The 27,216-nt window shown below is 43.8% G+C and overlaps 1 protein-coding gene across 1 annotated transcript in view; it reads left to right on the top strand.

The window, feature by feature from the left end:
- Positions 1-27,216, top strand: part of PPM1G (protein phosphatase, Mg2+/Mn2+ dependent 1G) — a 30,351-nt gene that overhangs the window by 1,442 nt on the left and 1,693 nt on the right. Inside the window, exons 2-7 of the mRNA XM_053588343.1 lie at positions 22,476-22,545; positions 23,035-23,120; positions 23,433-23,565; positions 24,666-25,081; positions 25,921-26,058; positions 26,406-26,640. Of these exons, the coding sequence (XP_053444318.1) occupies positions 22,476-22,545; positions 23,035-23,120; positions 23,433-23,565; positions 24,666-25,081; positions 25,921-26,058; positions 26,406-26,640 (1,078 nt within the window). The remainder of the gene's footprint in view (positions 1-22,475; positions 22,546-23,034; positions 23,121-23,432; positions 23,566-24,665; positions 25,082-25,920; positions 26,059-26,405; positions 26,641-27,216) is intronic.

The following is a 27,216-nucleotide window of genomic DNA, read 5'->3' as shown; positions in this document are numbered from 1 at the left end:
TTCTTCCAAATCCCTCGCTCCTCCCCGCGGTTAGCTCTGGAATGACAGTATAAACTTAAATGGTTTGTTTTCAACTCAAATTTTATACCCATAACTGACTTTAATAATGGTTCTATCATTAGGTGTAAGATTTTAAGAACAGGGAATCCTGTAGTTCATCTAATCTGATTTGGCTCCCACATCTTACTGCCATGAAATTGAGACCCAGAAAGGTTAGGACACTGCCTTGGTGGAAAGAATCTATTTGATCAAATTGTTTAGGACGCTAGACACTGTTATCATCTGTGTCAGACTTAAGCATAGCATTCATATTTCACTGTGACACACAGTATTTGGTAAATGTAATTTACTGTTGGAAATATCTGGATATAGCTTCAAAATGAAAAGCATTTTTTTTTTTTTTTTTGAGACACAGTCCACAGTTTGTTGCCCTGGGTAGAGTGCTATGGTGTCACAGCTCACAGCAACCTCAAACTCTTGGGCTTAAGCGATTCTCTTGCCTCAGCCTCCCAAGTAGCTGGGACTACAGGTGCTTGCCACAATGCCTAGCTATTTTTTTGTTGTTGTCATTGTTTAGCAGGCCCAGGCTGGGTTTAAACTCACCAGCCCTGGTGCATGTGGCTGGTGCCCTAACCACTGCAATACGGGTGCCAAGCCCAAAATGGAAAGCTTTTATGTAAGGGTGTGGTTTGGGCACATTAGGTAAATGTTCCATTTTTATGGCATTTTCTGTTAATGTTGTGAGATTGGAGGTGAATGTCCCATTTCATAGTATGGAATTTCTTTTAGGTTTCTCATTCCATGTTTTCCACTTTCTTCTTTGCTGTGGTTTTCTCATTTCTTTGGTACTCTTCTTTCTAGTTTTCTTTATGAATTGAGTTGCTTGAGGATTCTGTTTTCTGTGTTGGTTTGCCCAGTGATTCTGTGCTATTTGCTGCTTCTCTGCAGGGCATTTCCCTTTATTTTTGGTTTCTCCTCTGGTAATTAGAAAATGACTTTTTTCATTTTTTGTCAAGGACTTTTTGGTGTGTAGAGATCCTGCTACACTATTCCTTTTTTCTTCTTTTTTTTTGCTACATTATTCCTTACATCCTAATCTTCCTCCTGAGAGATAAGTACGTTGGGTGTTAAAATCTTTTTTTTTTTTTTCTTGAGACGGAATCTCAAGTTGTCACCCTGGGTAGAGTGTCGTAGCGCCACAGCCCACAGCAACCTCCAACTACTGGGCTTAAGCGATTCGCTTGCCTCAGACTCCCAAGTAGCTGGGACTACAGGCACTTGCCACAACGCCTGGCTGTTTTTTTTTGTTTTTGTTTTTGTTTTTTTGGTTGCAATTGTCCTTGTTTAGCTGGCTCAGGCAAAGTTTGAACCCGCCATCCTCTGTGCATGTAGATGGCACCGTAACCACTGTGCCACGTGTGCCAAGCCAGCGTGTTAAAATCTTTTTATTTTTTATTTTTTTTTTTGGGACAGAGTCTCACTTTATCGCCCTTGGTAGAGTGTTGTGGCGTCACAGCTCACAGGAACCTCTAGTTCTTGGGCTTATGGGAGTCTCTTGCCTCAGCCTCCCAAGTAGCTGTAGCTGGGGCTACTGGCGCCTGCCACAACGCCTGAGTATTTTTTTTTTTTTTTTTGAGACAGAGCCTCAAGCTGTCCCCTGGGTAGAGTGCTGTGGCATCAGAGCTCACAGCAACCTCCAACTCCTGGGCTCAAGCGATTCTCCTGCCTCTGCCTCCAGGTAGCTGGGACTACAGGCACCCGCCACAATGCCTGGCTATTTTTTGGTTGCAGCCGTAATTATTGTTTGGTGGGCCTGGGCTGGATTCGAACCCCTAGCTCAGGTGTATGTGGCTGGTGCCTTAGCCGCTTGAGCCACAGGTGCCAAGCTGCCTGAGTATTTTTTGTTGCAGTTTGGATGGCCAGGTTTGAACCCACCACCGTTGGTATATGGCGCCACCCAGAGTGTTAAAATCTTTTTTTTGTAGAGACAGAGTCTCACTTTACTGCCTGTGGTAGAGTGCCGTGGCGTCACACGGCTCACAGCAACCTCCAACTCTTGGGCTTATGTGATTCTCTTGCCTCAGCTTCCCGAGCAGCTGGGACTATGGGCGCCCGCCACAACACCCGATTATTTTTTTTTGTTGCAGTTTGGCCGGGGCTGGGTTTGAACCCGCCACCCTCGGTATATGGGGCTGGCACCCTACTCACTGAGCCACAGGCGCCGCCCTGGAGTGTTAAAATCTTAATGTACTGCTTTTGAAGTTATCTTTGTTTGAATAGTTAAATATGCCTAATCATATCTTGGATTTGGGATTTTTTCTGCTTCATTGATACTTTTCCTTCTGGCTTTGTTTCCTCTATCCTGAAAGTACAACATAGTTTCTTTGCCATTGCAAGAAAATAACTGAGTTCTAGCCTCTGGAGCCACTCTTATCTTTCTAGAAAGTGTACAGTACTCCTGTTCTCTTAATCTTTAGAGTTTAATTCCACCAACTATAAAGTCTATTTACCTTTTTTGCTTGGTCCTAATGATTCATTTTTGTTAAGGTTATAATACCAATACACCTTATAAAGGTTGTCGAAATACTCACTGATGATTGGCTTGGTGCCTGTATACAGCACAGTGGTTACAGCGCCAGCCAAATACACTGAGGGTAGCAGGTTCAAACCCGGCCTGGGCCAGCTAAACAAGAAAATCGCTGGGCATTGTGGTGGGCACCTGTAGTCCCAGCTACTTGGGAGGCTGCGGCAAGAGAATTGCTTAAGCCCAAGGGTTTGAGGTTGCTGTGAGCTGTGACACCAGGGCACTCTACCGAGGGCAACATAGTAAGACTCTGTCTCAAAAAAAAAAAAGAAAGAAAGAAATATTGACTGATGCATAGAGTCAGCCTTAGAGAGAACTGTTTGAGATAAGGATGACAGCTATCTATAACTGGCATTTTATTTTTATTTTATTTTATTTTTGAGACAGAGCCCCAAACTGTCGCCCTGGGTAGAGTGCTATGACATCACAACCTCCCAACTCCTGGGCTCAAGTGATTCTCCTGCCTCTGCCTCCCAAATTAGCTGGAACTACAGGCACCCGCCACGACGAGGCTGTTTTTTGATTGCAGCCGTCAATGTTGTTTGGCGGGCCCCAGCTGGATTCGAGCCCACCAGCTCAGGTGTATGTGGCTGGCGCCTTAGCTGCTTAAGCCACAGGCGCCGAGCCTATAGCAGACATTTTATACTTTGTCTCTTTCCAGCACCTCTTGTTGTGAAACTAGAGTGTTTTGAGGAGGGGTAATAAAAATACTGCAGTCAGGCGGCACCTGTGGCTCAGTGTCTAGGGCACCGGCCCCATATACCGAAGGTGGCGGGTTTGAACCCAGCACTGGCCAAACTGCAACAGAAAAATAGCTGGGCATTGTGGTGAGCGCCTGTGGTCCTGGCTACTTGGGAGGCTGAGGCAAGAGAATCGCCTAAGCCCAGGAGTTGGAGGTTGCTGTGAGCTGTGATGCCACAACTCTTTACTGAGGACAATAAAGTGAGACTCTGTCTCTAAAAACAAAAAACCTGCAGTTCATTTTCTCCTCCTTTCTTCATGGTTTGGAAGGATCTTCAAGCTGGTTGAGGTGTGTGCTTTGGGATTTAGGTTGTGGAGGGATGCCTGAGTAATACATATATAAGAAAAAGCTGGGCAGCACCTGTGGCTCAAAGGAGTAGGGCGCTGGCCCCATATACCAGAGGTGATGGGTTCAAACCCAGCCCTGGCCAAAAACTGCAAAAAAGAAAAAAAGAAAAAGCTGAATTTCAGAAGTCAAATCTGAAAACAAACTTAGTTAATGTAGTCTTAAAGGAATAAGGGTACTTTTAATTTTTGTTTCTGAGATTCCTGAAAGTGACAAAACTGCTTTCTATGAGTATTTTTTTGAGACAGAATCTTAAGCTGTCACCCTCGTAGAGTGCTGTGGCATCACAGCTCACAGCAACCTCAAACTCTTGGGCTTAGCGATTCTCTTGTCTCAGCCTCCCAAGTAGCTGGGACTACAGGTGCCCGCCACAACGCCCAGCGTTTTTTTGGTTGCAGTTGTCATTATTGCTTAGCCAGCCTGGGCTGGGTTTGAACCCACCACCCTAGGTGTATGTGGCTGGTGCCTTGCTGACTGAGCTATGGGCGCCCCCCAAAATTGAGTTTTTAAAAGTCTATGGATTGGGCGGTGCCTGTCGCTCAGTAAGTAGGACGCCGGCCCCATATGCCGAGGGTGGTGAGTTCAAACCCAGCCCCAGCCAAACTGCAACAACAAAAAAATAGCCGGGCGTTGTGGTGGGCGCCTGTAGTCCCAGCTGCTCGGGAGGCTGAGGCAAGAGAATCACATAAGCCGAAGAGCTGGAGGTTGCTGTGAGCTGTGTGACGTCACAGCACTCTACCGAGGGCAGTAAAGTGAGACTCTGTCTCTACAAAAAAAAAAAAAAAAAAAAGTCTGTAAATTATATTTTGCCTTTGTTAAAGGTAGTTTCAGGCTTGGTGCTTGTAGTTCAGTAGCTAGGGTGCTGGCCACATGCACCAGGGCTGGTGGGTTGGTACCCAGCCCCGGCCAGCTAGACAACATTGACAACTGCAGCAAAAAAATAAAATAGCCTGGCGTGTGGTGGGTGCCTGTAGTCCCAGCTGCTTGGGAGACTGAGGCAAGAGAATCGCCTAAGCCCAAGGGTTTGAGGTTGCTGTGAGCTGTGACACCATGACACTCTACCGAGGATGACATAGTGAGACTCTGTCTCAAAAAAAAAAAAAAAAGGTAGTTTTAATACCTACAGTATAATTTTGAGTAGGCGATTATTTACTGCCATGTAGAAGCTGGCTTATGCTTATAAGTGATCATCTAGAATTGAATATAGAGATAATAATGAGTAGGCAGTTCTTCCTCCCTTCCCCTCTCCCTCTTTCTTTCTTTCTTTTTTTTTGACATAGTCTTACTCTGTTGCCCCAGGCTAGCCTGTCATCAGCCTACCTCACAGCAGCCTGAAACTCCTATGCTCAAGTAATCCTTTTGCCTCAGTCTCCAGAGTAGCTGGGACTACAAGCCCCTGCCACAACCTCCAGCTTTTTTTTTCTATTTTTAGTAGAGATGGAGTCTTGCTCTTGCTCAGGCTGGTTTTGAACTCCCAAGCTCAAGCAGTCCTCCTGCCTCAGCCTCCCAAAGTGCTAGCATTACAGGTATGAGCCACCGTACCCAGCCTGAATAGGCACTTCTAAAGATACTTGCATGACAGTTTCACTTGAAGTGTATTAATAAGAAAACATATAAAGTGGGATATCACAAGTATGGTATGGGGTTTCACTTTAGAAACAGCATTGGAGACCACCTACTTCCCTCCCAGATCTGGAGGCTCTGAGGCCCTTTGGTAGCGAGCACAGGTTCCCATAAAAAGGAAAAAAATCCCAACAAACCAGCATTGGAGGCTGAAGAGCATTTATCATCTGATCCTCAGATTATTGTCTCATATTTGTAGTTTAAAGCACTTGTTACTTACTGAACCACAATCAGAATTTCTTTGTGTAAGATGCAGTTAAGCAACCTTTATAAAAGGGCATTCTTTTCATTTGCTTAGCCTGCAATACCTATTCACAATTAAAAGCTTGTATAAAATTCTATCAAATGTATGCCAATGAATACAGTGCAGCCTGTGAGGTCAGGCAATCCTCTTTCCTCAGCCTTGTAGAGTGCTAGGATTACAGGCATGAGCTGCCCCCCCGGCTCCCTCAATCCAATACTTTCAATGTTTATATATCTAATTGTCATCTTTTTTTTTTTTTTTTTTTTTTGAGACAGAGTCTCACTATGTCGCTCTGGGTAGAGAGCTATAGCGTCACAGCTCACAGCAACCTCAAACTCTTGGGCTTAAGTGATTCTTTTGGCTCAACCTCCCGAGTAGCTGGGACTACAGACACCCGCCACAACGCCCGGCTATTTTTTTATTGCAATTTGGCTGGGCCCGGCTTTGAACCCGCCACCCTCAGTATATGGGGCTGGCTCCCTACCCACTGAGCCACAGGTGCTGCTCAAGAAGTACAGATCTTTAGAAATGAACTTAAAGCATCATAGATTTATGCTGTTCTGTAGACAATATTGATTTCAGTGGAGTTGTTTTCTGTTTCTTTATAGGTATATTAACTTTAGTCATAAATAGTATTAGAAAATTTAGACCCAGGTCCCCTTTTTTTTTTTTTTTTTTTTTTGTAGAGACAGAGTCTCACTTTATGGCCCTCGGTAGAGTGCCGTGGCCTCACCCAGCTCACAGCACCCTCCAACTCCTGGGCCTAAGCGATTCTCTTGCCTCAGCCTCCCGAGTAGCTGGGACTACAGGCGCCCGCCACAACGCCTGGCTATTTTTTGGTTGCAGTTTGGCCGGGGCAGGGTTTGAACCCGCCACCCTCGGTATATGGGGCCGGCACCTTACCGACTGAGCCACAGGCGCCGCCAGACCCAGGTCCCTTTTAAAGCAACTTTATTTAAATAGTTTTCACATTCCATACAATTCACCCATTTAAAGGGTACAATTAAATGGTTTTTAATGTATTCATACAGAGTTATACATCCATCATCACAATTTAAGAACATTTTCTTTTTTTTTTTTTTTTGTAGAGACAGAGTCTCACTTTATAGCCCTCCGTAGAGTGCCGTGACATCACACAGCTCACAGCAACCTCCAACTCCTGGGCTTCAGCGATTCTCTTGCCTCTGCCTCCCGAGTAGCTGGGACTACAATTTAAGAACATTTTCATCACCCCAAAAGAAACCCTGTTCCCTTTATCAGTCATTTTCTATCTTTCCTCCACTTATCCCTGGCAACCACAAATTTATATTCTATCTTTATGAATTTACCTATTCTGAACATTTTATATAAATGGAATGATAAATATATCCCTTTAATATCTGGAGCTCATGAGCTCAAGCAATCCTCCCTCCTTGGCCTCCCAAAGTGCTCAGATTATAGGCATGTAGCACAGCACCTGACCCAATTTATTTTAATTTTTAATTTTTTTTTTTAAGAGATGGGGTCTTGCTCTGTTGCTCAGTTTGGACTTGAATACCTGGGCTCAAGCAGTCTTCCACCCTAGCTTCCCAACTAGCTCAGATTATAAGTGCATGCCACCATGCCTGGCTACTTTATTTATTTTGAGACACAGTCTCACTTTGTCACCCCCAGTAGAGTGCTGTGGTGTCATAACTCGCAGTGACTTCCAACTCTTGGGCTCAAGTGATTTCTCTTGCTTCAGCATCCTGAGTAGCTGGGACTTCAGGCACCTGCCAGAATGCCGGACTATTTTTTTTTTATAGATGGAGTCTTGCTCTAGCTCAGGCTGGTCTCAAACCTGTGAGCTTGGATAATCCACCTGCCTTGGCCTCCAAAAATGCTGGGATCACAGGCATGAGCCATGTGCTCCGCTTTATTTTACTTATTTATTTATTTATTTGAGACAGAGCCTCAAGCTGTCACCCTGGGTAGAGTGCCAGGCCATCACAACTCATAACAACCTTCAATTCCTGGGCTCAAGCAATTCTCCTGCCTCCGCTTCCCAAATAGCTGGGACTACAGGCGCCCGCCACAACGCCAGGCTATTTTTTTTTTTTTTTTGTAGAGACAGAGTCTCACTTTATGGCCCTCGGTAGAGTGCCGTGGCCTCACACAGCTCACAGCAACCTCCAACTGCTGGGCTTAAGCGATTCTCTTGCCTCAGCCTCCTGAGTAGCTGGGACTACAGGCGCCCACCACAACGCCCGGCTATTTTTTGGTTGCAGTTTGGCTGGGGCCGGGTTTGAACCTGCCACCCTCGGTATATGGGGCCGGCGCCTTACCGACTGAGCCACAGGCGCCACCAACGCCAGGCTATTTTTTGGTCGCAGCCGTCGTTGTTTGGTGGGCCTGGGCTGGATTCAAACCCACCAGCTAGGTGTATGTGGCTGGCACCTTAGCTGCTTGAGCCACAGGCGCTGAGCCTATTTATTTATTTCTGAGACAGAGTGTCACTGTGTTGCCCTTGGTAGAGAGCTGTGGCATCACAGCTCCCGGCAACCTCCAACTCTTGTGCTTAAGTGATTCTCTTGCCTCAGCCTCCCAAGTAGCTGGGACTACAGGCGCCGCCACAACGCCTGGCTATTTTTGGTTGCAGTTGTCATTGTTCAGGTCTGGGCTGAGCTTGAACCTGCCAGCCTCCCGTGTACATGTATGTGACTTGTGCCCTACTCACTGAGCTATGGACACCGAGCCCTATTTATTTGTTTTTAATAGCCCGTTTGTTTTTATCCTGTTGATTGGATGTATTGCATTTTGTTTATTCATTCATCAGTTGATAGATATTGAGATTTCCACAGTTTGGCTATTATGAACAATAATTCTATGACTATCACGTACAAGTTTTTGTGTAGAAATATATCTTCATTTCTTTTGGTTATATACCTAAGAGTGGAATTGCTGGGGCATATGGAAACTACATGTTTAACATTTTGAGGAATTGCTGAACTCTTCCAAGATGTGGCTACTTCATTTTACATTCCCATCAGTAGTATATGAGGCTGCCAGTTTTTTTTTTTTTTGTAGAGACAGGGTCTCACTTTATGGCCCTCGGTAGAGTGCCGTGGCCTCACACAGCTCACAGCAACCTCCAACTCCTGGGCTTAAGCGATTCTCTTGCCTCAGCCTCCCGAGTAGCTGGGACTACAGGCGCGCGCCACAACGCCCGGCTATTTTTTGGTTGCAGTTTGGCCGGGGCCGGGTTTGAACCCGCCACCCTCGGTATATGGGGACGGCGCCTTACCGACTGAGCCACAGGCGCCTCCCGAGGCTGCCAGTTTTTCTACATCCTCTCTACCCTCATCTATCTTTTTTATAATAGACATTCTGGTGGATATGAAGTGGTATCTCATTGTGGTTTTGATTTGCATTTTCCTGATGGCTACTGATGTTTGAGCATCTTTTCATGGGCTTATTGGCCATTTGTGTATCTTTGGAGAAATATCTGTTTATAGCCTTTGTCTGTTTTTAATTGGGCTGTCTTTTTTGTCTTGAGATAGAAGAATTTTGTGGGCTTCCTTTTTGCTTTCTTGATGATGTCCTTTGAAGCAAAACCTTAATTTCGATGAGGTCGAATTTATTTTTTTTTCTTGTGTTTTGTGTTTTTGGTGTTATATCTTTTTTTCAGCCAGGTATGATGGTTCATGCCTGTAATCCTAGCACTTTGGGAGGTTGAGGTTGGAGGAGCATTTGAGCTCAGGAGTTGGAGACCAGCCTGAGCAAAAACAAGACCCCATTTCTACTAAAAATAGAAAAATTAGCCTGGAGTTGCAGTAGGCACCTGTGGTCTCAGGTACTCAGCAGGCTGAGGCAAGAGGATCACTTGAACCTAGGAGTTTGAGGTGCCTGTGAGCTAGGCTTTCCACCATGGCACTTTAGTCTGGGCTATAGAATGAGACTCTTGTCTCAAAAAACAAATGAAAAATAGAGTTTCACTTTGTCATCTTGGCTGGAGTATAGTGGCATCGTCATAGTTCATACTGCAACTGCAGTCTCCTGGGCTTAAGCGATCCTCCTACCTCAGCCTCCCTAGTAGCTGGAACTGTAGGCATGCTGCATCCTGCCTAATTTTTTTTTTTTTTTTTTTTAAGATTTTTAGTAGAGAAGACATCTCTCTTTTGCTCTCTTGCTCAGGCTGGTCTCAAACTCCTGAGTTCAAGCAGTCTTCCCACCTGGGCCTCCTGATTGATGCTGTATCTAAGAAGCTTTACCTACCCCAAGTCACAACAATTTACTTTTACGTTTTCTTCTAAGAGCTTTTAAGTTTTAGCTCTTAACGTTTAAATCTGTGATCCTTTTTGATTTAATTTTTGTGTATGTTAGGGAAGTGATCCAACTTCATTCTTTTGTATGTGGATACCTAGTAGTTGTCTCAGCACCATTTGTTAAAAATTATTCTTTTTTCTCATTTGATTATCTTGGCATCATGGAAGAGAAAAACTCAATTCAAGTTGGAAGGAGAGGGAAAGAAGGAGGGAGATTGGCGTTCTCCCACCTAATGGGTACAATGTAAGGGTATATGGCACACCTCCTGAGTGTGGGACACAACTACAACAGGGACTTTACCTAACAAATGCAAAAATCCTGTGTACCCTCATATTAACTTGAAATTTTAAAAAGTTCCAATGAGATTATGAGTGTATGGTTTGATTGGGTAAGATTTATATGTTGAAAGCAAAAGTTAGTAGGTGAAATATAAATAAATAGAATGGGCTTTTATGGTAATTCATTCCAGGTTCAGTCTTGTGTTTGTGTGTGTATTTATAAAAATTTATTGTTTTTATTGTAAAATATGCATAGCATAAAATTTACCATCTTAACCATTTTTCAGTGTACAGTTCCCACTATTCATCTCCATAGCTTTTTATCTTATAAAAGTGAAACTATGTTCTTACACTATCTTATATAAATGCAGTCATACAGTATTTTTCTTTTCTTTTTTTTTTTTTTTGAGACAGAGTCTCACTATGTTGCTCTCAGTAGAGTGCGATGGCGTCACAGCTCACAGCAACCTCAAACTCTTGGGCTTAAGTGATTCTCTTGCTTCAGCCTCCCAAGTAACTGGGACTACAGGCGTATTTTTCTTTTTGTGAGAGCCTTGTTGTATATAGGATTACATCCTCAAAGTTCATCCATGTTGTAACATGTGTCAGAATTTCTTTCCTTTTTAAAGGCCAAATGATATTATTCCGTTGTACATTTTGCCATCCAGTTCATCTATCAATAGATACTTGGGTTGCTTTCATGTTTTAGCCATTGTGAATAATGCTGCTATGAACATGGGTGTACAAATATCTCTTTGAGATTCTGCTTTCAGCTCTTTTGGATATATTCCCGGAGGTGGAATTGCTCCATTATATGTTAATTCTATCTTTAACTTTTTTTTGCAGTTTTTGGCTGGGACTGGGTTTGAACCCACCACCTCTGGCATATGGGGCCAGCGCCCTACTCCTTTGAGCCATAGGCGCCGCCCACTATCTAACTTTTTGAGGAGTTGCCATACTGTGTTCTACAGTGACTATAGCATACCATTCCTACCCATAGTGCACAACGGTTTCGATTACTCCACATCCTTGCCAACAGTTGGTATTTTGATAGTAGTCATCCTAATGGGTATAAGGTAGTTGTTTGCATTTCTATGAATGATTAATTGGAATAGGGGTGGCCATTGTGTACAGGAAAAATTTCCCAAATGATGTCAAACTCCTGGAAAATGAAATATCATTTCAATTGCAAGAAGATCCTTGAGGATGTGAGTGTTTAGAAATGATTCAGTTATGCAGCCACTAAGCCAGGTAGTGAAGTTCAGGAAAAATTATTTATTTATTTATAATTTTTTCTTTTTTTAGAGACAGAATTTCAGTTTATTGCCCTCAGTAGAGTACGGCGGTGTCACAGCTCACAGCAACCTCCAGCTCTTGGGCTTAGGCGATTCTCTTGCCTCAGCCTCCCGAGTAGCTGGGACTACAGGTGCCTGCCACAAGGCCCGGCTATTTTTTTGTTGCAGGTTGGCTGGGGCCGGGCTCGAACCCCCCACCCTTGGTATATGGGGCCAGTGCCTTACTCACTGAGCCACAGGCAGTGCCCAGGAAAAATTATTGAAATGCTTCTGAGCCATCAATTAGGAACTAAGAAAGTACTTAAAGCCATAGTAGCATGTTTCCTGGGGGTGTAAACATATAGTAAGATGATATTATAGTATTTATTTTTCAAGAAATGACTACTCTAGAAATTCACCTTTTTTTTTTTTTTTTGAGAAAATGTCTCACTCTGTTGTCCTAGGTAGAGTGCTGTGGCATTATCATAGCTCACAGCAACCTCAAACTCTTGGGGTCAAGAGATCCTCTTGTCTCAGCCTCCCAAGTAGCTGGGCCTATGGCACCCACCACTATGCCCGAGTAGTTTTTTTTTTTTTTTTTAAGAGACAAAGTCTCACTTTGTCACCCTTGGTAGAGTACTGTAGCATCACAGCTCATAGCAACTTCTAGCTCTTGGGTATAGGTGATTCTCTTGCCTCAGCCTCCCAAATAGCTGGGACTCCAGGCACCCCGCCACAACGCCTGGCTATTTTTTTGTTGCAGTTTGGCCGGGGCCAAGTTTGAACCCGCCACCCTTGGTATATGGGGCTGGTGCCCTACTCACTGAGCCGCAGGTGCCGCCCTCTCTCAGAATTTCTTCCCTCTACTATAATTTGGCACTCAGCATACACTACCTTGTATTGTTATCTAACATTCCATGTGGGAGAGGGAGATTTCAAATCTATGTGAAAGCAAAGATTGTCTTAAATCTCTTTATAGCCCTCGGCCTAACACTGTGTCCTAACATGGCAGGCCCTCTTTCTTTGCTTATGATAGTGAGTTCCAACCTACCTCAGAATAACTACCTTAAGGATACCTCCTTCTTCATTTCCTACCCTAAACCCAAAGCAATATCATAACATAATAACTACTGAAACGGTCTAAAGGAGATGACTCAGAATATACACAGGTCACCTGAAGTCAAGGCTATTAGTCCTTGCCTAACTAAATTATGTATCACACAGCCCTTCTGACCTCCTAGACAAGCAGTCCTTCTGTGTTAATAAAGGGTTGGTTATCCTTGCTGATGTCAATTTCCTGAGGTTATAAATATTTCCACAGATCCCAAATCCCAGGATTAACAATTTAGATTTATAATACACAGACTTTTCTAAATCCTTAGAAAGTAAAAGATTTTAAGGTAAACTATGTTTATGGTTTTAAAAAGTCATGTAATACTATCTGACATTTTTTTTCTTTTTAATTTTGAACCAGAGTCTCACTTTGTCGCCCTCAGTTGTGGTCTGTGACGTCACAGCTCACAGCAACCTCAAACTCCTAGGCTCAAGCGACTCTCTTGTCTCAACGTCCCAAGTAGCTGGGACTACAGACGTTTGCCACAATGATGGGGTCTCACTCTTGCTCAGCCTGGTATGGAACCTGTGAGCTCAGGCAATCCACCTGCCTTGGCCTCCCAGAGTGCTGGGCTTATAGGCATGAGCTACCGCGCCTGGCCTGACTTAAAATTTGAGGGAGACACCGTCTCAAAAAAATAACCAGGTGTTGTGGCAGGTGCCTGTAGTCCCAGCTACTTGGGAGGCTGAGGTGAGAGAATTGCTTAAGCCCAAGAGTTTGAGGTTACAATGAGCTTTGACACCATGGCACTCTCCCAAGGGCGACAAAGAAAGACTGTCTCAAAAAAAAAAAAGTAAATGCCAGGTGCAATGATTCACCCCTGTTATCCGAGTACTCTGATAGGTTCAGGCCAGTAGATTGCTTAAGCTCAGGAGTTTGAAACCAGCCTAAGAGTGAGACCCCCATGTTCTACTAAAAATTAAAAACTAGCCATGCGTGGCGGTGCCTGTGGCTCAGTGAGTAGGGCTCCGGCCCCATATACCAAGGGTGGTGGGCTCAAACCCGGCCCTGGCCAAACTGCAGCAAAAAAATATCCGGGCGTTGTGGTGGGTGCCTGGAGTCCCAGCTATTTGGGAGGCCGAGGCAAGAGAATCACCTAAGCCCAGGAGTTGGAGGTTGCTGTGAGCTGTGTGACACCACGGCACTCTACTGAAAGCGATAAAGTGAGACTGTCTCTAAAAAAGAGAGAAAAAAGAAATTCTGAGAGAATTTAGAGTATTGGTGTGGTTAGAAAAAGTCTGGAGGTGGTGAGAGTTTAAAGGGACTTCACTGTACGAGTACAACAGACAAATGGGAAAGAGGAGATTTGAGGAAGAAAAAGTATTAGAAGCAGGGCTGGTAGGAAAGACTGAGGTACACAAGCTTACTACTTTAAGGCTTGGGGTGGAAGGGTTGTCAGTGTCAAGAATAGAGGGTGTGGGGTGGCACCTGTGGCTCAGTGGGTAGGGCGCAGGCCCCATATATCGAGGGTGGCGGTTTCAAACCCAGCCCCCGCCAAACTGCAACAGAAAAAGTAGTCCCAGCTACTTGGGAGGCTGAGGCATGAGAATCGCCTAAGCCCAGGAGTTGGAGGTTGCTGTGAGGAGTGTGACGCCATGGCACTCTACCAAGGGCGATAAAGTGAGACTGTCTCTACCAAAAAAAAAAAAAAAGAGGGTATGCATGTGCACAGTGGCGCATGCGTATAATCCTATCACTTTGGGAGGCTGAGGTAGAAGAATCTGTTGATGGCAGGAGTTTGAGACCAGCCTGGCACCATAGCAAGTCCCTATCTCTGGGGATAAAAATTAAAATTAGCTGAGTGTGGTAGCATGTGCCTGTAGTTCCAGCTACTTGGGAGGCTGAGACAGAAGCATGCAGTAGAATTCAGTAAGGGATGGTGGAAGACAGCCAGAGGTTAAGAGGGGCTCTTGTATTAGGTGTTGACTGGGGTAGTTAAGATTCTAGTCACGAAAATAAGACCTATAGGGGAAGCTCTGATTTGTGGGGAGCCTACTGAGGTCCTTACATACGTTAGGTTACAAACTTACATATGTTAAGTTTGAGGTAGAAAAGAGAGATCCTGTTAGAAACAGGCAGTAGGAAGTATAGAACTATAGTTCTCTATAATATTACAGAGTCTATTATTTAATCTTACACAATGGTTGGGGAGAATGAAGCCTGCAAAATGGCTCTTTTCTTTTTTTTTCCTTTTAGCCTCAAGTGGTTTTCTTTTCTTAGCCTCCCAAAGTGATGGGGTTATAGGCATGAACTATTATGTACAACCAAAGTGGCCATTTAGATTGTAGTCAGAGTTTTTACCTTCTCTGTAAAGTCATGAAGGAAAAGGATATGAGATCAGGTTTTAAGAGGAAATGTTAATCTAGGAAGAAAGGAGAAATACTGCATTTGAGCCAGAAGTAAAAGAGAGGTTAGATAAAGCTATGGGGAATTTTTGAGGTAGAACAAGGCAGATGAGGTAGTTCTTGAAATTAATGTAAAGAGGTAAGCTCATCTGCTAAGGATGAAAGGAGAATAGCATTGAGGACCCGAACAATATAGGAAAGGCTTGCACCTGGCTGTGTGTGTTTAGGAGTCACTATAGATAGAACAAAAATGTTGAATGGAAGAAGTAACCACAGTCAGTGTGATTTCATAACATTTTCTGACTAGCAATACTTAATGGTTCTGATTCAGGGCTAAAGAAAGCAATTGGTGGGGTTATACAAGGTTGGATGAGTTTTTCTAGATTGCTGAGAGACTGTGTTGAAATACTTGGTTGTGGCTCAGAAAGGGATAGAAAGACAAGGGTAAAGTTTATGAGCAAAGATGTAAAAGAGGGACCTTCAAATGCTTAAAGAAGGTGGGGCAGTAGATCCAAAGTCTTATTACCAAGAAGTAGAGGAGCAGATGAGGTAGAACAGTTCTTAGAACTGAGACCTCAAGATATAAGATGAATTTTTCTATGGGCATTCCTCTTTGGGAAAAAAGAGAAGAAACACTGTGAAACAGGTGCTAAATTTTAGAGCAGTAGATATATATATACACACACACACATGTGTGTGTATGTATCTGTATGTATGTAGCAAATTCCAGTTTACAAAGGGCTATTACGTGTTTTGCATCATCCTCATAACAGTTCTATCATGTGGGTGAGGTAGGTATTGTTATTCCATAGTATGGAGGATAAAATTGAGGCACCCCACAAGGTAGCTGGCCAAAGGTCATGTAGTATGTGATCGAATGGCAACATAAAGCCAATTCATAGGCTTGCTTGTCCTTACTCAGAATAGAATGTCTTCTTGTATGAATATGAAAATGAATGTTGAAAAGTAAAAAATAATGATCACCCAAATCTCACCCAACTCTATTAAGTTTAATACAAAGTCTTTCAGACTGTGACATGTACATAGATAAACTTTTTTTACTTTTTGCTTTTTGTCACTTAATGTATTGTAAACTCATTTCCACATTAACGCATGCTTGCTTCTAACAGCTTAATGTATTCCAGTGGAGAGATGTACTGCTTGTAACCTAGTCCTGGATATTTAGATGGTTACAATTGTCTTTTGTTATAAATAATGCTTTTTGTTATGTATAACTCTTATACATGTCTTTGTACCCTTGTCTAATTACTTCCGTAAAATAAGCTTTTAGAAGTCATTAGAATTATTAGATCAAAGGGCATGTATATTAGAAATGTTGATACATGTTACCAAATTGCCCTCCAGGAAAGCTGTACTACTTTATATTCCTGTCAATCAGGATATATGTTTTTACCTTCACTTATTTATTTATTTATTTATTTTTGTAGAGACAGAGTCTCACTGTACCGCCCTCGGGTAGAGTGCCGTGGCGTCACACGGCTCATAGCAACCTCTAACTCTTGGGCTTATACGATTCTCTTGCCTCAGCCTCCCGAGCAGCTGGGACTACAGGCGCCCGCCACAACGCCCGGCTATTTTTTTGTTGCAGTTTGGCCGGGGCTGGGTTTGAACCTGCCACCCTCGGCATATGGGGCCGGCGCCCTACTCCCTGAGCCACAGGCGCCGCCCTATTTTTATTTTTTTATTTTATTTATTTATTTATTTATTTTTTTGGTTTTTGGCTGGGGCTAGGTTTGAACCCGCCACCTCCGGCATATGGGACCGGTGCCCTACTCCTTAAGTCACAGGCGCCGCCCTATTTTTATTTTTTTAAAGACAGAGTCTCAGGCTGTCTTCCTGGGTAGAGTGCTATGACATCATAGCTCACAGCAGCTTCCAACTCTTGGACTCAAGTGATCCTCTTGCCTCAGTTTTTCTATTTCTATTTTATTTTATTTATTTTTTCAGACATAGTCTCACTTTGTCGCCCTCAGTAGAGTGCAGTGGCGTCACAGCTCACAGCAACCTCAAACTCTTGGGCTCAAGCAATTCTCTTGCCTTACCCTCCCAAGTGGCTTGGGACCACAGGCGCCCGCCACAACACCCAGCTATTTTTAGAGATGAGGTCTCCCTCTGGCTCAGACTGGGCTTGAACCAGTGAGCTGAGGCAGTCCAACTGCCTTAGCCTCCTAGAATGCTAGGATTGCAGGCGTGATCCACGGCTTTTTTTTTTTTTGAGACAGAGTCTTACCTTGTCGCTCAGGCTAGAGTGCCATGGCATCAGCCTAGTTCGCAGCAACCTCAAACTCCTGGGTTCAAGTGTTCCTCCTACCTCAGCCTTCCAAGTAGCTGAGAGTATAGGTGCTTGCCACAATACCCATCTATTTTTTCTATTTTTATTTTACTTTATTTTTTTGTGCGTGTGTCAGGTGGTTTTTTGTTTGTTTGTTTTTTGAGACAGAGTCTCACTCTGACACCTTGGGTAGAGTGCCATAGCTCATAGCTTATAGCAACCTCAAACTCTTGGGTACAAACGATCCTCTTGCCTCAACCTCCTGAGTAGCTGGGACTACAGGTATGTGCCACAACGCTTGCTAGTTTTTCTATTTTTAGTAGAGACGTGGTCTTGTTCTTGCTTAGGCTGTCCATACGCCTCAGCCTCCCAGAATACTAGTATTAACAGGCATGCCACCACCCTTCGCTTACTTTCACTCTTATTACCAATGGATATTATTAATATTTCCCATCAGCCCAATTTTACACAAAAGGGTATTTCTGTTTTTTTTTTTTTTTTTTTTTTTTTTTTGTAGAGACAGAGTCTCACTGTACCGCCCTCGGTAGAGTGCCGTGGCGTCACACAGCTCACAGCAACCTCCAGCTCCTGGGCTTACGCGATTCTCTTGCCTCAGCCTCCCGAGCAGCGGGGACTACAGGCGCCCGCCACAACGCCCGGCTATTTTTTGTTGCAGTTTGGCCGGGGCTGGGTTTGAACCCGCCACCCTCGGCATATGGGGCCGGCGCCCTACTCACTGAGCCACAGGCGCCGCCCAGGGTATTTCTGTTTTAATTTTTTATTACTAATGAGGTTATTTTGTTGCACACTCACTGGTGCTAGAGCCTTCTGCTTCAGAAGTGCATGTTCTTGTGAGGAACAGATGAGGAAGTCAAAAAGATGATTTGAATAGGGGGTGTAGGTACGAAAGAGATAGTACAGGTGTGATCCAGAGTGGCATTTCAGGACAGGGAAAGACCATTTGATCCTCTTGTTTGGCTGGAAGGAGTGGAAGATTGCTTCTCTCTCCTACCAAAAATGTGGAATTAGTTGGAGAAGCTTCTTACATGTTAGTAATATATTGGATCTTTTTTTTTTTTGAGATGCCCGGGTAGAGTACCATGGCATCATAGCTCATAGCAAGCTCTGTCTCTTGGACTCAGGTGATCCTCTTGCCTCAGTTTCCTAAGTAGCTTGGACTGTAGGCACCTGCCTCCCTGCCAGGCTAGTTTTTCTATTTTTATATTGGATCTTTTAAAAAACATTTAATTTGCTTTTGAAAAAGAAACATTCCCATGGTTCTTGTTCCTATCATCTATACTCAGTTTAATTAGCTTTTTGTGTATCCCTGTAGTATTACATTATGAAAAGACAAATCTATTCCTATGTTTCCCTTTTTTATACAAAAAGCAGCTTTATATATATATCATTTTGCACTTTGCTTTCTTTTTTTTTTTTTTTTTGAGACAGAGCTTCAAGCTGTTGCCCTGGGTAGAGTGCCATGGCATCACAGCTCACAGCAACCTCCAGCTCCTGGGCTCAAGTGATTCTCTTGCCTCTGCCTCCCAAGTTAGCTGGGAGCACTTTGCTTTCTTTAACAAAATATCTCAGACATCAAAAAAAAAATATATATCTCAGACATCTTTCATGCCTGTTTGTTTTGTTTTTGTTAAGGGAAGCAAGACTTGTAGTGGAATTACAGTATTTCATTACAATGATTTTAATTGAATCTTGTTTAAATGTATACAGACAGAACTGGACAGGGCCAGGTGAGGTGTCTCATGCCTGTAATTCTAGCACTCTGGGAGGCCGAGGTGGGTGGATTACCTGAGCTCAGGAGTTCGAGATCAGCCTGAGCAAGAGGGGGACCTCATCTCTAAAACTAACCAGGCATTGTTGTGGGTACCTGTAGTCTCAGCTACCAGGAGCCTGACGCAAGAGGATCTCTTGAGTCCAAGAGTTTGAGGTTGTGTTAGCTGTGACACCTGGGGACTCTACCCAGGCCACAGAGTGAGACTTTGTCTCAAAAAAAAAAAAACAAAAAAACAAAAAAACCCCAACTGAACATAAATTCCATGGCAGCAAATAAAACTACAAAGTGAACAGGATTAAAGTAAAGTGATGTAGTTTTTTGTGAAACTAATAGATACAGCATGACTTAGGGAGTGACCCCTGAGGTATAAGTTTTTACAGGTTTAGCATGCCTGTACCCACACAGTGAATCCCATGCTGATTCAGTCCCATAGCTACCACTGCTCTGAAATCCAAACCAGTTCTCCTTAACTTTATTTTACTTTTTCCTTTTCTCATAGGACTTCCTCACTCACTATATCTCTCACTAGAATGTAAGTTTTTTTTTTAAATGCAGTATGGGTCTTTATTTTTTTTTTTGCTGATACATTCCAAGCACCTGGAACATATCCTGTCCCATAAATGGATACTCAAATATTTGGTGAGTGAGTACATGAATAAATGCATTCTTAGGCATATTCAAGTTTGAGAACCTCTGGTAGAGGATGCTGGGGCAATAGACAATTATTAAGTGCATGTGTGAAGGTGCTGACATGTTGAGAAGAAAGAAAGGCCCAGGATGATAAACCCTGGCTTAGAGAGATGGAAGTCTAGTATGGGGGATAGTGGAGTAGTGGGAGAAGATAGATGACCTTTGGTCCATGGTGCTCTCTAGTTTCTGCGGATGAGGCTAAGAGGCAGTGCCATTGATGTTGACCTTAGGTATGCCATTAAGGGTCCATTCATAGCAGCCCCTTAGCTTCTGGCCACTTTCTCCTACAGATAGAGAATAGAAAAACTAGCTCTTTTTATGGATACTTTTCCATCCTCATCTTAAAATAACTAAGTTTTATTTTAGACTTATATAACTAAGGCATAGTCTTACACATGTTTCAAGAACAACAGAGGAACCACTGCACTCAGATTTTCTCACTATTAATATAATTAGAAATTTTAAAATGCTCATCCTGGGGCGGCGCTGTGGCTCAGTGAGTAGGGGGCAGACCCCATATGCTGAGGGTGGTGGGTTCAAACCCAGCCACGGCCAAACTGCAACAGAAAAATAGCTGGGCATTGTGGTGCGTGCCTGTAGTCTCAGCTGCTCGGGAGGCTGAGGCAAGAGAATCACGTAAGCCCAAGAGTTAGAGGTTGCTGTGAGCCATGTGACGCCACGGCACTCTACCTGAGGGCGGTACAGTGAGACTCTGTCTCTACAAAAAAAAAAAATAAATAAATAAAATGCTCATCCTGAAAGAGGATGGAGAACTGTGATTGAAATTAACTTATTCAGGGTGGTGCCTGTGGCTCAAGGAGTAGGGCGCTGGCCCCATATACAGGAGGTGGTGGGTTCAAGCCCGGCCCCGGCCAAAAAAAAAAAAAAAAAAACCCAGAAATTAACTTCTTCAACGGTAATTAGCCAAAGTAAATAGTTGATTAATATATATCCTTTTGTTTGAAGAGAGTATCTGAAGGAGGGTTGGATTGTTTTTCCAAGATGGGGCAGAGCAAGCCACAGCACACTTTTACCTAGGTCTGACAATCTTGGCTTAGCCTAGAGCATTAGTTGAGGATGACAGAATTTTGTTATTAGAAGAATATGATCAAGCTGAGCCTTCCAACCAAAATGTTGACCTGGCAGGCCATTGCAAACTTCTCTTCAGGTGTGCTATGCTATTAGATTTGAATGATTTCTCAGTTTTGCCTGGGAGTAGGAAGTGGGAAGGCTGACTTATATGGGGTGTTGTAAATTCCAGTTAATAAGCTCTAAATATAGCCTAGTGTTACAGGATTATTTATTGAAAGATATTCTTTTATAAATATGTCTTCTGCCTAGCCTGAGGGTAACTTCTCAAGTGAGTTAAGCTTTGAGAAGAGAGGGGAAGAATTTGTTTTGATGGTGTTTTTTTTTTTTTTCTTCTTTGTATAAGTGTATATGTACACCTTTACACATTTCTAGTGCTTTCACTTAATCTATTTTAGGATTCTCTTAGAAACTTTTCAGGTCAATAATGCTCCCAAATCTCTTTTTGAGATATATATATATTTTTTTTTTTTTTTTTTTTTTTGTAGAGACAGAGTCTCACTTTATGGCCCTCAGTAGAGTGCCGTGGCCTCACACAGCTCACAGCAACCTCCAACTCCTGGGCTTAAGCGATTCTCTTGCCTCAGCCTCCCGAGTAGCTGGGACTACAGGCGCCCGCCATAACGCCTGGCTACTTTTGGTTGCAGTTTGGCCGGGGCCGGGTTTGAACCCGCCACCCTTGGTATATGGGGCTGGCGCCTTACCGACTGAACCACAGGCGCCGCCCCATATTTTTTTTTTTTTTTTTTTTGAGACAGAGCTTTGCTATACTGTCCTCGGTAGAGTGCTGAGTCATCACAGCTTACAGCAACTTCAAACTCTTGGGTTTAAGTGATTCTCTTACCTCAACCTCCCAAGTAGCTGGGACCACAGGTGCCCGCCACAACGCTTGGCTATTTTTGTTGTTGTTGTTGCAGTTTGTCATTGTTGTTTAGCAAGCCCGAGCTGGGTTCGAACCTGCCAGCCCCAGTGTATGTGACTGGCGCCCTAAACACTGAACTATGGATGGCAAGCCTCTTTTTGATATCTTTGCTAATACTTTCTTCCTTGTAGTTTATGGATTCAAAAAATGGGTCTGGAAATGACTTTGACCTTTTATTTTGGCTCTCCCCATAGTTTCCACAAATCCAAAAGACTCTGGGGTGGAGAACCTATGACCTCAAGACTATATGTGGCCCTCCAGTTCCCCAAGTACAGCCCCTTGATTGACCCCCAAATGTCACAGAATAAATCCCTTTATTAATAAAGGATTTGTTCTGTAAAATTTTGGATTTAGTCAAAAGGCCTCACTCAAAGATCCAGAAGACCACATGTGGCCCAAAGGCTGTAAGCTCCCCTTCCCTTTAGTAACCTCAGATGCTCCTTTTCTTTCCTTCTTCCCCTTTTCTCCCTTGCCTCCTCCCTTTCTCCTTCCCCTGTACTATTCTTATTTTATTATCCCATCTTCCTTCCTTTCTTTTTTTTTTTTTTTTTTTTAGAGACAGAGTCTCACTTTGTTGCCCTCCGTAGAGTGCCGTGGGTTCACACAGTTCACAGCAACCTCCAACTCCTGGCCTTAGGCGATTCTCTTGCCTCAGCTTCCCGAGTAGCTAGGACTACAGGCGCCACAATGCCCGGCTAATCCCATCTTCCTTTCTTATTTGTAGGTGGTGTGAGCCAGCCTGGGAAGAGTTAGTTAGATTAAGGTGTAAAGGGGATCCTTATGACCTGAGGTGTAAAAGGAGGAATGTTCATTCATTGCATGACTGTGAGACATGCTGACTGTGCTCTTTTCCTAGGATGCTCACAACTGTATTCCTGAGCTGGACAGTGAGACAGCCATGTTTTCTGTCTACGATGGACATGGAGGTAACTTTAGCAGATCATATTGGTAATATTCTAAGACCCCAGTATCACACTTTATAGGAAGAACAGGTCTTTTGATCTTTTACTTTCCAGGGGTTAGTCCTCAGATATCATTTCCTGCCCGATGCTATTTTTCTCTATTCTGCCATTCTTTTTTTTCCCAATAGAGTATTGTACTGGTTTATAATCTTACCCAGCCTTGTTTTAGTCCAAAAAACTTATTATCTTAGTATTTATTTATTTTTCCACCAAAGAACTAAATATGCAGGTGAGAAAAGACAAGGAATATATTAAGATTGAGACAGGTGATGGTGACATCCATTTTCTAAGTTAGTACTTCCCAAATGTTGTTCTTCAAACAAGTTCAAGGTATGCTGAGATATTTATCCCCTCAACCCTTGGGTTACTTACTCCAGTAAGGCATACAGATATTAATCACTTTCTATGTGTGGGAAGTAGTGCTTTAGGTGACATTCCTTACCTTTCTTCTAGGGGAGGAAGTTGCCTTGTACTGTGCCAAATATCTTCCTGATATCATCAAAGATCAGAAGGCTTACAAGGAAGGCAAGCTGCAGAAGGTCTGTCTTCCCACACTGTCCGTTCTCCACTTGTATAGGCTTTCCATTCTTTTTGTCCCCTCACAGCTGCTGATTTACTGCATTTCTTCTTAAAGAATTCTATCTCTCGAATGAGCTTATTGGGGCCTTTTTATACTTCTCTTGTTATTCCCAGGTCTTAATAGTTTTACTTACCTGTGAGTGTCTTATAGAGTAATGGATCACATTCTAATTTGTGTCCCATCCTGTGCCCAAGATTAAATATAGGCAATTCATTTTGTACCCACTGTACTTTTCCCCACACTTGCCTTATACCAATTTTCTTATATTCAGGCTTTAGAAGATGCCTTCTTAGCTATTGATGCCAAACTGACCACTGAGGAAGTCATTAAAGAGCTGGCACAGATTGCAGGGCGACCCACTGAGGATGAAGATGAAAAAGAAAAAGTAGCTGATGAAGATGATGGTGGGTATGGCATCTGGTGTTTGAGGTGAAATCAGCATTTAAAAAAACATATTTGCCAGGCGCAGTTGCTCATGCCTGTAACCCTAGCACTTGGGAAGCTGAAGCGGGTGGATTGCCTGAGCTCATGGGTTCGAGACCAGCCTGAGCAAGAGTGAGACCCCCGTCTCTAAAAATAGCTGGGTGTTGTGCCTGTAGTCCCAGCTACTTGGGAGGCTGAGGCTAGAGAATCACTTGAGCCCAAGAGTTTGAGGTTTGCTGTGAGCTGTGACACCACAGCATTCTACAAAGGGCAACAAAGTGATCGTCTTGTCTCAAAAAAAAAAAAAAAGTTAAAATATTCTTTAGTGGGCGATGCCTGTGGCTCAAAGGAGTAGGGCGCTGGCCCCATATGCCGGAGGTGGCGGGTTCAAACCCAGCCTTGGCCAAAAACTGCAAAAAAAAAAAAAACAAACAAACAAAAAAATATATATATATAATTCTTTAGTATATGTTATTTGTTAATCAATTCTAACAGAAGATGGCTTTCTGGGGACCAAGGGAGTCCTCACATTAAAGAACTCTGGTATTCTCCTATACTCTATATGGATAGCAAAAGGAAGGAGAGAATAATTAACCTTTGTTGAGTGGCTTGTGTCTTAGTTATAGACATTGTATATACACAATTTTTAGTCATTGTGATGGGGTCTTCCTGGTTCCTGTTAGTATTTATTTGCCTTTTTCCCCAAGACTGGAGGAGTCATTAGCCCCAGTAGCCATTCTTTAAGCTTTTACCCTAGGCCTAGACTAACATTGTAGGCTTCCTGTGTCCTCAGCCAAAATAGGGTTTCCAACTTAATAATAACATATGAGAAGTAAGGGGGTAAATATAGTAACCGGTAGTGTTCCTTTGACTAAGAAAGGGGTGAAATAAAAAGTAAAAATATATCTGTGGGGAGAAGCTAGGGGATGTTCTTCTGAGACTTGATAAGTGAAAGGAGCCTTAGGAGTAGGAGTTTGTGGGGAAGTTGCAGCTCAGGCTGCAAGGGCTGTTGAGGCAGTGAGAGGGACTTGTCCCTTGAGGATTCTGGCATGGGGGCTCTGATTTACCCTCTTCCCTGCAGTGGACAATGAGGAGGCTGCACTGCTGCATGAAGAGGCTACTATGACTATTGAAGAACTGCTGACACGCTACGGCCAGAACTGTCACAAGGGCCCTCCCCACAGCAAATCTGGAGCTGGGACAGGCGAGGAGCCAGGGTCCCAGGGCCTCAATGGGGAGACAGGACCTGAGGACCCATCTAGCAAAACTCCTTCACAGGAAAATGGCCCCACAGCCAAGGCCCACACAGGCCTTTCTTCCAACTTGGAACGTGGGACTGAGGCAGGCCAAGTTGGTGAGCCTGTCACTCCCACTGGTGAGGCTGGGCCTTCCTGCTCTTCAGCCTCTGACAAGCTGCCTCGAGTTGCTAAGTCCAAGTTCTTTGAGGACAGTGAGGATGAGTCAGATGAGGCAGAGGAGGAAGAGGAAGACAGTGAGGTAAGAGCCTGTTAGGGCAGGCAGATGCTGAAGTCACAGAGAGGGCCTATTTGTTGCTATCCATAGCTTTCAATTCTCTTTTCTTTTTCCTATTTTGATATTATTTCCCAAAGCCCACTGTATTCTAAACTTTAGCCTTCTTCAATTCTTTGGTCTCTACCATTGTAGACACCATTTTCCTTCTTGCTCTTCCTTTGTTGACATTATAACAAATAGATCTAGTTTTAGCCTTTCAGAGTCTATCTCCTAGAGAGAGAACAAGAAGATAGTTGCTGTTACCTTGGATATTTGGGTGTTTCCTTTTCTGGACAATTTATTTTCTGGCCTTGTTGACTGGAAGGTACTTTTGGTTGGCAGCCCTGGTTTTTGCAGGGCTTCTTGTTAGTGACTGCTAAGCCCAGTTCAAGATGTCAGTCATACCCGTGCTAGCTCTTTCCTTTCCCAAGATTTTTGTAGGGCGGCGCCTGTGGGTCAGGTTAGGGTGCCGGCCCCATATACCGAGGGTGGCGGGTTCAAATCCAGCCCCGGCCAAACTGCAACCAAAAAATAGCCGGGCGTTGTGGCGGGTGCCTGTAGTCCCAGCTACTTGGGAGGCTGAGGCAAGAGAATCGCCTAAGCCCAGGAGCTGGAGTTTGCTGTGAGCTGTGTGATGCCACAGCACTCTACTGAGGGCGATAAAGTGAGACTCTGTCTCTACAAAAAAAAAAAAAAAAGACCCAAGATTTTTGTAATCATATGGTAGTATGTGTGCAGTCAGGGCCTCTTGGTTCTGAGTATGAGTTGGGCGGGGGCAGGGAGTCATCCCAGTCTCAGCAGTCTGGGATTCTCCCCTTTGGCAGGAATGCAGTGAAGAAGAGGATGGCTACAGCAGTGAGGAGGTAGAGAATGAGGAAGATGAGGATGACACTGAAGAGGCTGAAGAGGAGGATGAAGAAGAAGAAGAAATGATGATGCCTGGGATGGAAGGCAAAGAGGAGGTATGTGCGGGAGGGGAGCAGTGAGTCTGGAAAAGCCAGCAGGCAATTGTGAATTCTTGAATCTGATTTTGACACAGAGATTTCCTTGATACTTTAGTACCAACATTGTGGTCATGGGGATTTATTTTGCAAGGGGAACTAGATGGTAAGCCTTTTGGGTAGTTAACCTCAAAAATGGAGAGGGGTACACTGCTGTCTCTGGAAAGATGAAGTCTGTGCTCTTCCTGTTTATTAAAACTCTCAGGTTTCCCAGTGAAAGGGGAAAGCATGAGTGAATGGTCAGAAGTGCATCAATGAGGAACTCATGTCCTCACATCTATTTTTGTGCTCCTATTCTTCCCCCTAAGCCTGGCTCTGACAGTGGTACAACAGCGGTGGTGGCTCTGATAAGAGGGAAGCAGTTGATTGTAGCCAATGCAGGAGACTCTCGCTGTGTGGTGTCTGAGGCTGGCAGAGCTTTAGACATGTCCTATGATCACAAACCAGAGGATGAAGTAGAGTTAGCACGCATCAAGAATGCCGGTGGCAAGGTTACCATGGATGGGAGAGTCAATGGGGGCCTCAACCTCTCCAGAGCCATTGGTAAGGGCCAAGAAACTACTATCTAGTAGCAAACTTTAATCTTCATAGCCTTTGTACATTTCGGGGGTGGGGGGATATATATGTATATATATATTTTTTTGAGACAGAGTTTCACTTTTGTTGACCTCAGTAGAGTGCTGTAGCATCATAGCTCACAGTAACCTCAAACTCTTGGGCTCAAGCAATTCTCTTGCCTCAGCCTCCCAAGTAGCTGGGATTACAGGAACCTGCCACAACACCTGGGTAGTTTTTAGAGATGGGGTCTCGCTCTGGCTTGGCCTCTGCCTCCCAAACGCTAATATTACAGGTGTGAGCCACCACACCTGGTCCTTTTGAAATACTTTAATGTCTTCTGCTTCTGTCCTTGAACATCTCTGTGAAATAACTAAGTTAGGTATCATTATCTTCATTACTTTTTATTTTTTATTTTATTTTAATTTTTTTTAGAGACAGAGTCTTACTTTATCACCCTCAGTAGAGTGCTATGGAGTCACAGCTCACAGCAACCTCCAGTTCTTGGGCTTAGGTGATTCTCTTGCCTCAGCCTCCCGAGTAGCTGGGACTATAGGCGCCTGC

This window comes from Nycticebus coucang, chromosome 4, assembly GCF_027406575.1.
Source record: "Nycticebus coucang isolate mNycCou1 chromosome 4, mNycCou1.pri, whole genome shotgun sequence".
Classification (NCBI taxonomy): Eukaryota; Metazoa; Chordata; class Mammalia; order Primates; family Lorisidae; genus Nycticebus; species Nycticebus coucang.
Note: the sequence above shows the minus strand (reverse complement) of the source record. Positions and strands in the feature narration are given on the sequence as shown.